The sequence below is a fragment of the Lutra lutra genome, chromosome 17, assembly GCF_902655055.1.
Source record: "Lutra lutra chromosome 17, mLutLut1.2, whole genome shotgun sequence".
NCBI lineage: Eukaryota > Metazoa > Chordata > Mammalia > Carnivora > Mustelidae > Lutra > Lutra lutra.
The window spans coordinates 53,130,332-53,143,889 of record NC_062294.1 but is presented as its reverse complement, the minus strand read 5'-3'; the positions used below and the strand labels follow the sequence as shown (position 1 = coordinate 53,143,889).

The 13,558-nt window shown below is 48.2% G+C and overlaps 1 protein-coding gene across 1 annotated transcript in view; it reads left to right on the top strand.

The window, feature by feature from the left end:
- The window catches only part of LOC125088561 (zinc finger protein 665-like), a 29,725-nt gene continuing 16,167 nt past the window's right edge, over window positions 1–13,558 (top strand). Inside the window, 6 exon segments of the mRNA XM_047709766.1 lie at window positions 1–233; window positions 446–520; window positions 4,449–4,535; window positions 4,768–4,788; window positions 5,875–5,955; window positions 9,205–9,322. Coding sequence (XP_047565722.1) covers window positions 2–233; window positions 446–520; window positions 4,449–4,535; window positions 4,768–4,788; window positions 5,875–5,955; window positions 9,205–9,322 — 614 coding nt within the window. The 5' untranslated portion in view covers window position 1.

Below are 13,558 nucleotides of genomic sequence, written 5' to 3'. Positions count from 1 at the left end.
CATGCCTCTGGCCTCGGCCCTCCTGCTGCTGTTGGGCCTGAGCGCCCACGGAGGCTGGGGCTGCCTGCAGTGTGACCGCTCAGTGCAGGAGGCCCTGAGACAGCTGCACTCCGCCCTCATCCCCAAACGCTTCCATTTCCAGCAGCTGCTGGAGCGTGCCCAGGCCGTGCTCCTGGGCATGGAGGGGCCTTTCTTCCGAGACTACGCTCTGAACGCGTTTGTGGGGAAAGTGGGTGCGTGCTGGAGAGGGCAGGGTTCCTGGCACTGCGGGAGGTTGGTGGGGAGGGGGAGAGACCCGTGGGGTAGCCCGAGGCTGGGGTGGGAAGCAGACGCTTTGGGGTCTGCCTTTCCGAGAGGGGAAGGTGGAACCATTCCTGGATGAAGATGGGGGTGTCCCCTGGCTCTCCGAGGGACCCACTGGAATTTCCTCCCGTCTTGCCCCCAGGGATAGATCACCTGGATCATGTGACGGCCTTTATCAAGAACCAGACAAGCCACTTAATGGTTAATTCTCTAAGAGGTAGGAGCTAAGAGGGAAAACCTTTTCCCAACCCCCTTCTGTCCTCCCTTTCCAGGAGTCCACCACACGTTCCCTTGATATTAAAAACAAAACAAGCAAAACAAAACACACGAGTATAGCCTTTAGTGTGTGTCTGTCAGGGTTCTAAGTGTTTTACTCAAAAAAGTCGAGGGACAGTTCATCACTGTGGGCGCTACTGTGATCTGCCCTTTACAGAGCGGGAGACTGAGGTTCAGAGAAGTTAGGTAACCTGTCCCAAGTACACAGCGCAGACTAATTCCTAACCACCACCAATGGGGTGTCTCTTCTGGTTTTGTATTCAGTGGCCCCAGGGGGGTTAGTCATTTAAGGGCCTTATAACATTCCCCAGTAGAGGGCAGTAGAGGGCAGTAGAGGGCCCCATGGATGTTTGACCTTTTTTTTTTTTTTAAGATTTTATTTATTTGACAGAGATTACAAGTAGGCAGAGAGGCAGGCAGAGAGAGAGAAGGTGAAGCAGGCTCCCCGCTGAGCAGAGAGCCCGACACGGGGCTTGATCCCAGGAGCCGAAGGCAGAGGCTTTAACCTACTGAGCCACCCAGATGCCCCGATGTTTGACTTATTTGTGCCTCAGTTTCCTCATCTGTAAAATAGGAATAATCGCACTTACCTCATGGTCACTGAGAAGGGTAAATGAGTTTGTGCATGTGCATTTAGAACAAAGCCAGGCAAACAGTAAGTGCCCAATAAATGTTAGCTATTAAGATCATTATGCTACATCTAGCCTCCCTGCCTTGAACAGAGGTTGGCAAAATACAGCTGGGGGCCAAAGCCTTTTGCCAGCCCCCTGTTTTATAAATAAAGTTTTATTAGAACAATAATAATTTAAAGATTGTCTTCCACCGCTTTTGCTCTCCAAGGCAGAACTGAATAGTTGTGACACTGACCATTTAGACCTCAAAGCTGAACATATTTAGTATCTGAACCTTAACACACAAGGTTTAGAGCAGCAAGTCTCAACTCAGGCTGCACATTCGAATCCCCTAGAGAGCTTCTAAGACATTCCAGAAGCCTGGACAGTGGCCAAGAAAATTAGAATATCAGGTGTGGGGCCCGAGTATCAGTAATTTTAAAGCTCTAATTGAAAGCAGTAGCTAAAGCTCTCACCTTTTAAAAAGGTGATTTTTGTATTTTGAGAAAATTCCAGTAGTTATAAAAGTTGCAAAATTGTACTGTGAACATCTATACACCATTTGTTCACCTTAACACATTGCCTCGTTCATTCCGTGTGTGTACCTTTTAAGAGTTAGTGACACTTCAACATTAATTTCTTCAATGGAGGATCTCCTGAGAACAAGGAAGGGTATTTTCTGGCACTATGAGTGGACCTAGGAAATTTAATGCCAGCTCCATACTATCCGATATCCAGTCCTCAAATTTCTCCAATGGTCACAGTCGTGGCTTTCATCACTACCTTTCTTTCAATCCTTGATCTGCTCTGGGATCACGCACTGCATTCATTTCTCTTTATGACACTGACATTTTTGAAGACCCCTGGACAGCCATTTTACCAACTATTATTGTATCATTTGGGGCTCGGTCATGTTGGTGCGGAGAACTCAAGTGGCTGACGTAGCTGCTTGGTCTCCGGCCTCTCCGGAGGTCAAGCCGCTACCATGTGACACTCTTTTTGGTAGGCTCCATGCCCAATGTGGGGCTTGAACTCACGACCCTGGGACTGGGTCGCATGCTGTACTAAGGAGCCAGCCAGGCATCCCCAGAAAGACATCCTTCCCAGGCAGGATAGTCCAAGGACTTAGAGGAACCAGACCTTTTTTTTTGGAATGTGCAGGGTTTGGACAAACCAGACCTGCCGAGTTAACACTTTAACCCTTTATGCATAACATAAATGAGAACAAATACTATGGAGAAAATACCGCAGGGGCCAGGGGATAGGGGGTGCTAGGAGTAGGGTGGGGGCCGCAGTATGAAGTCAAGCAGCCAAAGGGATGTTACCGACAAGTCGGCATGTGAGCAGACCTGAAGGACAGGGGGAGCCTCAGGAAGCAGCTGGGGTAGGAGACTGCAGGCAGAAAGGACAGCTAGAACACATTTCTGAGATGGGCCTTTGTTTGGCATATTCACAGAACCTCAAGGAAGCCGGGGAGGCTGGAGTGCAGAGAGGGAGAGTTGTGGAAGATGAGGTCCTAGAGGTAAGGGGGCGGGGATGGGCAAGTGGGCTAGAGCCCTCCAGGCCATGGTGAGGACTTTTGGCTTCTATTCTGGGTCACATGGGAGGGCTCTGAGCAGAAGAAGGGGGATATGGGTGAGCTTACTGTGGTTCTAAGAGCATACCTCTGGTTGTGGAGAAGAGATTTGAGCAGGACGTGGGGGAGCCTGGCAGACCAGCAAGAAGTGGCCGTGGTGGCCCAGGAAAGACATGATTGTGGCTGGAACAGGGTGGTAGCTGGGGAAGGGTTGAGAGGGCGATCATATTCCTGGATCTGTCTTGGATATATATTTTTAAAGATTTTCTTTACTTATCTGAGTGAGAGCATGAGAGGTGGGGAGGGGCAAAGGGAGGAGAAGCAGACCCCCAGCTGAGTAGGGAGCCCAATGTGGGGCTCGATCCCAGGACCCTGGGATCACAACCTGAGCCGAAGGCAGACACTTAACCGACTGAGCCACCCAGGCGCCCTATCTTGGATATTGAACAGACAGGTTTTGTTCATATAACATGCATGTTGACAGACTGCATGCTCGGTGTGAGGAAAAAGGAGGCAAAGCACCAAGGACGGGGATGAACAGTTAGAATCAGGCGCCTCCCATCTCCTAAGGTGGAGAAGACTCGAGGGTTGGGAGTAGGCTTGGAGGAATGTGTCAAGGTTCCATTTTGGGCTTACTGATTATAAGATGCCCATCAGACATCAGAGTGGAGTTCCTAAGTGGGTATTTGGCTCCGTGCATCTGGACTTCAGGGAGTGAGCGCTCAGGCAGTGAGCGGTCTAGGTGAGGGACATCGATGTGGGAGAAATTGGTGTACACAGAACAGTGCTGTCCGGTGGAGATACGATGTGAGGCACAAGTAGGAGTCACACGTAATTTTAAATTCTCTAGTAGCTGCGCGTTTCAAAGGGTAACAGAAACAGGTGAAATTAATTTTAATATATTTTATTTAGCCCAATACCTAAATGACCATTGTAACATGCAAGCAACATAAAAATTACTGAGGTGTTTTTTTTTCAGTTGTTTTATTCACACCATGTCTTCAAACTCCAACACACTTTCTTTAAAGATTTTATTTATTTATTTGACAGGCAGAGATCACAGGTAGGCAGAGAGGCAGACAGAAAGAGGGGAGAGAGGAGGAAGCAGGCTCCCCGCCGAGCAGAAAGCCCGATTCGGGGCTAGATCCCAGGACCCTGGGATCATGACCTGAGCTGAAGGCAGAGGCTTTAATCCACTGAGCCACCCAGGCGCCCCCAACACACAGTTTATGCTAACAGCAGACCTCGATTCAGGCTAGCGCATTTCGAGCACTCAATAGCCGTGCGGGCTAGTGCCTGCCACATTGGACAGTGCAGGTCTAGGTAATATACAAAACCATGAAGCTGGATGAGATCAGCTGGAGGAAGGAGTGAGTGTAGACAGGAGAGGAGAACAGGTCAGAGGAAAGGAAGGGAGAGGTAACCAAGTCTGTTCTACTACTTACCAGATCAGAAAACTGAGGCTAGAGGAAGGTGGATTGTCCTGGAGCCCCACAGTGGATCAGAAGCTAGATGCTAGACTGCCCAGGCCACAACTTAAGTAATACCCGGTCTTGGTGACTCTTGGTGAATGAAAAGGGGTTTCCTCGTCTCTTTGAAGCTGCAGGTGGGGTGGGCTTGCTGGACACCTCCCACCCCACAAGGATATCTGTATCTCTCTTTCTCTCTCTCTCTCTCCTCAGATGGGCCTCTGCTGGAGGAGCTGGTGGCTCTCAGGGAGAGAGTGATCAAGGAACTCAAGAAAGGTTTAAAATCGTATGAACAGAAAGGTGCAGCATCTCTCTCCACCAAGCCCCTCCTCCCCTATTATCACTCAATTCCCTTCTCCCACTTTGTCTCCCAGACTCCTTGCTCACCTCCCCTGTGACTCAGTCTTCTCTGCCTCTCCCCAATATTCCCTGCTCTCGTTTCCAGACACACTTCTCCCTCCCCTGGTCCCTTCCCATTAAATTCTCAAATTGCTTTCCCGACTTAACTCACTTCAGCTCTTTTCTCTTGCAGCCTGCCATCGCAAAATTTGCCGTGAGTCCTGGATTTATTTTCTGTCCCTCCCTTCTCTACCCTTCCGCACCTCTTTACCCTGTCTCCCCCCAAATCAAGCTCCACTATCATCTACTCCATCTGGTGGCTCCTCCTCCCCAAAGCTATAATATCTAGGGATATCTGATTTTTGAGGGCTCATGGAAGTGGTTGCAACCTGCAAAACATTTTGGGGGATGTCAGGATGGACAGGCCAGGTCATAGAGCAAATAAACACCACGTCTCAGTGGTTTAACAAAAGAAAGATTTCTCTCTTACTCAAATTTCTTTGAGAGTTGAACTTTTCTTCCAAGTGGTAGCCCGGGGATATAGCCCAGACCTGTGTTGTGGCTTCTAAGCTAGCTTTAGAAGGAAGAGAGAATAGGGAGAACTCCGACAGGAACTTGTTTGTCCTGGCTGAGAACTGGCCGCATCCGTCTGCCCACTTTCCATTGGCCAGAACTCTGGTCACATGGTTGCAACCTACTGCAAAGGAGCCTGGGAAGTGGAGAGAAAGAGAGAGAAAGAGAGAAAGAGAGAGAGAGTCAGGAAGAAGAGGAGACAGATTCGTGAGCATCTACCCACTATCTGTCACAGGGGCCTGCAAAAGGGGAATGTAGAAATGCAAGCATTCTGTTTGTGGACATTTAATCTACAGATATCTACAAATTAAATGATCTGCAGACATTCAATCGACAAATCTAACATTTGTTTAACTAATTAGATGTCTACAAGCAAATGTTGGACAACAGGACAACTGCAACTCAATTCAACTCTTCAATGATTCTATAAAAATTTTTCTTTCATTTTTAAGATTTTAATCGTAAGTCATCTCTATACCCAACTTGGGGCTCAAACTTACAACCCCGAGATCAAGAGTCACATGCTCCACTGACTGAGCCAAGCAGGCACCCCTAAAAATTATTTTTAATGTGAATCAGGGCACTTTTCTCATCTTCCCGTGCTGTGCATGAGACCTCCAAATTCAGGAGGGCCAAAGACTCCCATCTCTTTCCCCCCTGGCTTCCTGCCCCTTGCCAGTCCTCTGATATCTGCCCTTATCGCACTTCTCCCTTCCCTCCTTTTCAGGCTTGCTAAGAGAAGAAGTCTTAGACTGTTTACATTGCCAGAAGATCAGTCCCAGGTGCATTAAAAAAAAGTACTGTTTTGGTAAGTTCCTGCAGGTGAGGGAAGACAGGGGTGCATGAGAGATGAAGACAGCCATGACCCAGCAGATAGGGCTTTTGAGATCTCCCACATATGACCTTGAATCCTGCACTTACCACTTGCTTACAGTGTGACCCAGATGTTGCTTCCACATTCTGAAATTCACTTTCCGCCTACTGTTAACTGGGAAGATTCTGCTGTAACTTTAAAATGCCTCTAATACCAGAACGGCAGGTGCTAAGAAAACATCTTCTTTTTTCACCAGTGCCACACCTGGGGAGTCCAGAAGAATCTGCTGAATTTGTTCACTTACTCACTCATTCATTCATTCAGAGATTTTTTTTTTTAAGATTTGTAAATTTTTAAATGATCACTACCCCCAGCATGGGGCTCGAACCTACAACCCTGAGATCAAGAGTTGCATGCTCCACTGACTCAGCCAGCCAGGTACCCCCAGAGATTTTTTAAATGTAAATCCTCATAAAAGTGAGAATAGTACAGTGAACCCCCATATATCCGTCAAGACTGAAAAATCATGCTGTTCCCTCTCTGTCACACTGTTCCTATCACTCCTTTATTTCAGAAAAGTCTTCAAGTTCACCTCCTCAAAGGCTCCCTGATCACACTCACTAAAGTAGCACTTTCTATCAAATTATGTTGACAGTGGACATGCCTCCACATTTGGTTTACTTATTTATTGCCATGGTATTTTTTTTTAAGTTATCTCTACACACAAACTCACCACTGCAAGATCAAGAGTCACATTCTCTGCCCACTGAGGCAGCCAGGCACCCCATTCGCATGGTATTTTTTTTTAAGATTTTATTTATTTAATTAGGGACGCCTGGGTGGCTCAGTGTTAAACCTCTGCCTTTGGCTCAGGTCATGATCTCAGGGTCCTGGGATCGAACCCCGCATTGAGCCCAGCATCGGGGCTTCCCCCTCTCTCTCTGCCTGCCTCTCTGCCTACTTGTGATCTCTCTCTCTGTCAAATAAATACATGAAATCTAAAAAAAAAAAAACAGTTTAAAAAGATTTTATTAATTTCTTTGACAGAGATCACAAGTAGGCAGAGAGGCAGGCGGGGGGAGGGGAGGAAGCAGGCTCCCCACGGAGCAGAGAGCCCAATATGGGGCTCAATTCCAGGACCCTGGGACCACGACCCGAGCGAAAGGCAGAGGCTTTAACCCACTGAGCCACCCAGGCGCCCCTGCCATGGTATTTTAAAAGAAATCAAGCGTTGTGAAGTTTCACCCATACATAGTGTGTGCCTCTAAAAATAAGGACATTTCCTATGTAACCACACTGCCATTCTCACAGCCAAAAAACCTAGCAACAGTTCTTCAATATCAAGTAATTCTAAGTCCTTTTGCAACTTCCCTAATTGTCCGTGGAATATCTTTCACACTGATTCATTCAAACCAGGACCCAATTATAGGACTTCTCATATAATTCAACTGTAGGTTTTTTCCCACTTTTTTTCATCTAGAAGAGTCTCTCATTAGTTCCTCCCTCCCCCTTCATGACACTTACTAGCTGCAAAGAAGGAATTTGTCCACTGGCTCCTTTAGGACGGTGGTTAACTACAATAGATATTTTGAGGACCCCATTATGCTCCCAAACGGAGGATCAGCAGAATGGAAGACAAATGTCTCATATTGCCTGCATTTTAATGGAGTGAAGGGTTAACTAGGGTTTCTCTTAGCGCTACTGACAGCTACGGCTGGACAGTCTTTGTTATAAGGGCTGTCCTGTGTATTGCAGGATGGTTGCGTAGCACCCCTAGCCTCTACCCCACTAAATGCCAGTAGTACTCCCCTCGCCAAAGTCAGGACAATCATTTCTAGTCTCCAGACCTTTCCAAATATCCCGTGGGAGACATAATTGTCTTCAGCTGAGAACCGCTGGACAATTACATGAAGGAATTACATGAAGGAACAAATTACATGAAGGAATAAATGGACTGATTCTAGATAGCAAGTGTGTTCTAATGAAAACAAAACGGGAAAGTTTGATAGAAAGTGCCTGGGAGAAAGGGAGGGACGGTGCTACTTTAGAGAGTGCAGGCAGTGGGACATCTCTAAAGAAATGGTGTTTGGGGGGCGCCTGGGTGGCTCAGTGGGTTAAGCCTCTGCCTTCGGCTCAGGTCATGATCCCAGGGTCCTGGGATCGAGCCCCGCATCGGGCTCTCTGCTCAGCAGAGAGCCCGCTTCCTCCTCTCTCTCTGCCTGCCTCTCTGCTTACTTGTGATCTCTGTCTGTCAGATAAATAAATAAAATCTTTAAAAAGAAATGGTGTTTGGGATCTAGAGGGAGTGAGCAAGTAAGGAACAGTGTGAATGACAGAGGGAACAGCTAGTGCAAGGATCCAACATGGTTGAGCAACAAGAGGAAGGCCAGTGTGACCAGAGCCAAATGAATGAAGAAGGGCATAGTAGTAACTCACATGGTGACCAGATTGTGCAAAGCCTGGTGGGCCGTGATGAGGATTTAGGCCTTTATTTTGAGTGAGAGGCCCGCTTAGGGGAGGCTCTGCAGGAAGAGGCACTGGAGAGGGCTTAGGTGTTAACATGCGCCCTCTGGCGGCCAGATGGGGAACTGTAGGGCAAGGAGAAAGCCCACCACCACCACCCCCCTCACCCCCGCGCCCACCCTCCCGAGAGATCTGATAGGGGGCTGGACCAGGTCGGTAGCCCACGAGATGTATCCAGGAGGTAGATCAGACTCTGGATACATTCTGAAGGTGGAGCCAAGAGGCTCTGCTGACAGAATAAGAGTCGGGGGGAGGGGACGACTTGAAGATGCCGAATGGGACTCTCAAGGATCTTCAGGATCCCCAGCTAAGATGCATGTTGACTTTCATCTTGTCTTGAGACTGTCAGAATATTGCATCTGATGTTCACCGGCAGTCGAAGGATACACGTCTGCCCCGCCCCACCCCCTAGCCAATGAGTCGTATTTAGCGCTGAGCTCTTCGCTGTCACTGGGATGTGCTGTGTAGACAGCTGGTGCCGCGACGGCAGAGTTGTTTGCCAGTGGGGCTCGTAGAAGTATGCAGAGCACCTAAAACAGTGCCTGGGACACAGAGTTTGAGGAATGGAGGAATGCAGTCAGACTCCAGGAGAGAGGGCAGCAGACAGGTAGGGAGCAGGGAGAGAGAGGCTGAGGTTGTTGGGTGAGCAGGTGGGAGAGGGTGCAAAGCCAAGGAGGGGAGGTGACTTGGAAGTCAGGTTTGTCTCCCCCACCCCACCAGTTGACGCGCAGCCCCGCGTGGCTCTGCAGTACCAGAAGGAGGAGGAGAGCCTGAAGGATAGAGGTGCCATCATTTCCATTTTTCTCGCTCTTCTTGCCTTCGGGGTCATCGTGGCTGCGTGAGTCATCTCTGCCCTCTCCTGAGGCTTCCAAATGCCCCACTGGGCCCCACAAAAATGTCCCTGCCCTGTATTTGTCCCTGTGTCATTTGGGAATCTCCTCCTCACTCACTCTGTCTGTGCCTCTCCTCCTCTCTCTCCATCTCTTCTCCTCCCCACCCTCATCTCTATCTCTCTGTCCATCTCTCCTCCTCTCACACCTCCTCTTCCTCTCACCCCTGGACCACCTTTTATCTTTCTTGGATCCTCAGCACTTTTGCCTCTCTGGATCTCTTCCTCCATAAAATGTAAATATAATTATAAATACAAATATAAATATAAACATATATATATAATTGTATTTCGTGCATGTGCCATGGTATGAAGACAGATGTCATCAGAGCTGAATTCATTATTAATTCTTCTTCACCATCATCGTTATAGTAATTTATTCTGTTCTGCTTTTCAAAGTGGTTAAAATGAAAATATTTCCATGGGTCCCAAGCACTGAACCCAGGGTGCGAGGGGGGAAGTGGACCTCACCCTCCTCTTTGCCCTTCTGAGGGACTCTCCCACTTCTGCCTACCTGTTCCCCCTCCAGCTCCTCTCCTCTCACCCAGGTGTCCTCCCTGCTTCCTCCACCTGCCCCTCACCCTCCTTTCCCACTGCCTAGTGGTGAGTCAAATCAGGACTCAGCACAATGAATGTCTGCTCCCACTGTGAGCTTGTTCAGTCTGTGTCCCCTTCTCTCTCCCTCTCTCTGCCTCTCCCACTGGGCTTTCTCCTCCCCTCCCCGTCCCTGTCTCAATCCTGCTGTCCCCCCCACCTCCCAAGTTGAATCCCTCCCACCTCCCCTCTCTTTCTCCAGTACCTTCCCCACTGCTCTTTCCCACTCCCCCATGTTCAAACCCCTTCACCACCACCCCAGTCTTTATTTCTGTCTTGAATCTTGTTTTTCTCTCCCTAAGCCTCTTGCCCAAGGTCTGTCTCACTCCTTGATCTCTTTGGCATCCTTGGCATTCCTTGGCTCATGGCTTCCCTCCAATCTCTGCCAACCCACCTCCCATCTTCAGATGGATTTTTCCTCTGCGACACCTCCTCCTATGAGGACGCCCGGCTTTGAATGTAGGGTCCATCCTAAATCCCAAATGATCTTAATTACATCCACCAAGACCCAATTTCCAAACAAGGTCACATTTGCAGGTCCTGGGGATTAGGACTTGGATATATGAAGGGGTGGGGGTGGGGTGTGTGTGTAGATGGACGCAATTCAATTCAGCACACTTGCTTCTCTCTCTTCCTCATTTCCTTCTCTTTCTCTCTCTTCTCCATGAGTCTCTTGCCCTATATGTCTATGTCTTTCAGAGTCTCCTTCAGTCTTTCCCACTCTTTCTGTTTTCACATTTTACCCTCACTCCCAGTCCCAGATTTTCTCTCCTCCTCATTCATGTACCAACACTGAATGGCTGGGAACCCTGGAAATCTGCCCAGATACCCATGATGTCACAGGCTGGAATAAATAAGGCTGATGATTGGAGGGTGGCATGGAGGGACCTGGAGGGACCTGTAGTTCTCTTTGTAACCTCCAGGCTTTTTCTCTCTTACCAGGGCTATCACGTACAGGCAAAACCGAAAACTCCTGCTGCAGTAGGGCGGTGGTTTGGGGTCTGTAAGGGGAAAGGAAAAGAAGTTTAATAAAGTCTATGACAAATTCCTTGATGTCTCTGTCAGTTTCTGGAGGGCCCTCCTCCCAGTTGGGTGTCAAGGGTTGGGACCAGGTCTCACTCATCCATAGGTACCAATGACCCTACATCAAAGTAGAAGAGATTTGGATCTTCAAGAGGAATAGACAGCCTACAATGAGAGCTTGAAAGGACAGCCATTCCTGCTTTGAGGAGGAATGCATCCTAAAGGAGATGACACCATAGTGGGACCCTCAAGGATGGTGTGACGGAAGAACAGCAGTAGTTAATGCAGAGAACACAGGTTCCCCTCCCTATCTGAACTAAATTTTCACCCTGCTGTGTTCCTGAATAGATTCAGATACATTGTCATGTAAATCGTTTGCTGTCCGAACTCTTGCTACCTGCTAACCCAAAGTAGGAAGCAAATTTGGATGACTGGTATCCTTGTGTTTCTGAACTTGCTAGCAAAACTATTGTTATCTCATTCAGGATCTGGATAATGGAGATGTTTGGTGGGAAGAATGTGCATTGATAAGAAAAACAAAATTTACTGCAGTTTCGGTGCCCTGCACAAGGCTTGACCCAGGCGCTCAGTAAATATTTGTTGAATAAATGAGGATGGTGGTGTTGGGGGAAGGGGAGGAAGCCTGCAAAAAAGATACTGATCCATACACTGAGGTCCTTTAAACGTCAGGGAAAGGAGCTCGGTGGTTTTTCCCAGGGATTGAAACCCCAAATACTGATGGGTCCAGGAAGATAAAGTGAACTGCAGGCCGCATCCATGGAGGATAGAAAATACCCAGCTCCATTCTATTGCAGTCACGGTGAAATAACATCCCAGTGTTTTCAGATCTTCAGAGTTTTCAAGAGTCCCCAGAAATTCATATTTTTTAAAAATATCATTGCTATCATTGTGAGGTGACAGGAGAAACCTCTGAGGCTGAGTGTTGCTCATATTTTTTATGCTAGAGACTATTGGTAAAGCTTTAAGTGTAGCTAGAGCTCGCTGGACTCTCTAACTACATTTCCCAGAATCCTCTCTGCCTACAACTTGCGTTCGTTGCCATAGATACTACCGAGCCTCTTTAAAGGTAGGGGGGTATGCACTTGAAGAGTTCCACTCCAGCCATCCGTTGCCAAGATACCAATCTTGTTTATGCGCAGTAAGGAGCGCTTAGACTAGGGAGGTTCGGGAAAGAAGGAGCAGAGGCTCCAACCCAGAGGATTCTGGAAATGGTAGTTTCCAGGATCCCCCACATCCCCCTCCCACGCAGGCGCCCTTCTGTGGAGGCCACGGGATGCTGTCGCCCTGGTGACGTCACTCCTGGCACGCATGACGTCACCCTCACTAAGCGCGCTAGCTGGGAGGCAAGGCTACACCGGGCAAGTCAAAGCAGCACGACTTCAAGTTCACTTCTTTTTTTTTTTTTTTTACCTTTTTCTAAAAAATATTTTATTTATTTATTTGACAGAGAGAGAGATAGCCACAGAGGGAATACAAGCAGGGGGAGTGGGAGAGGGAAAAGCAGACTCCCTGAGAAGCGTGGAGCCCGCTGGAGGGCTCCATTCCTGGATCCTGGGATCAAGACCCCAGCGGAAGGCGGAGACGCCCAACGACTGTGCCACCCAGGCGCCCCTTCACGCTCACTTCTTCTTCTTTTTTTTTTGCAAAGAGAGAGAGAGATCACAAGTAGGCAGAGAGGCAGGCAGAGAGAGAGGGGTAAGCAGGCTCTCCGCCGAGCAGAGAGCCCGACGGAGGACTTGATCCCAGGACCCCGAGATCATGACCCAAGCCGAAGTCAGAGGCCCAACCCACTGAGCCACCCAGGTGCCCACGCTCACTTCTTAAAGCTGATCCAAACCCATTCTGGTGAAGGCCTGGGGGTCATAAGCTGGTGGCCCTAAAGTGCTTTTAGCTTGGGTAACAGTGTTGTTTTGTTTTTAAAATGTCTTCCTGCTACAAGTCCAGCTACTCCCTTAACTTTCTGTGAATCTCCTGGGGAGCAGTGCACAATAAACGGATAATTAAGTTGTGCAGAAATTGTAGTGTGATGAATGCTCCCTGAGGGCACAATCTGGGGCAGGAGAGACAGTTACCAAATAATTAGAATACAATTATAATATCAGCGTTAGGTTCGGGTGGAACCCCGGAAGGGAGAGGAGTTGCTCCAGCTGGGCTGGGTTGGTGTAGGGGAAAGTTTCCTATAGGAATGGCTGTAAGCGCTAGTGGCAAGAAATGGAGTTTTCCAAGAGCAATAGAGGAAAAGAACGTCTGGACAGAGGGAAAAGCAGGTAGGAAGGTCAAGGGGGGGGGGGAGTATTAATAACTTTTAAGAACAGTATTTAATGTCAATAATATTGATAGCAAACAGAAGGTGGTTTCTGTACCATACTGTTTTAATGGCTTTAGTCATATCAACCTAGTCAAATGTCATTTATTTATTAGTGTATCTATTATCTCTCCATGTACAATGAGGATATGGAGGTATAGAGAGGTTAATGACTTTCAGTGAATAAGTAGGAGTAATCATTATTCTGTGTGGCCCTTGCTAATGGGTTCTACTTGCAAAGC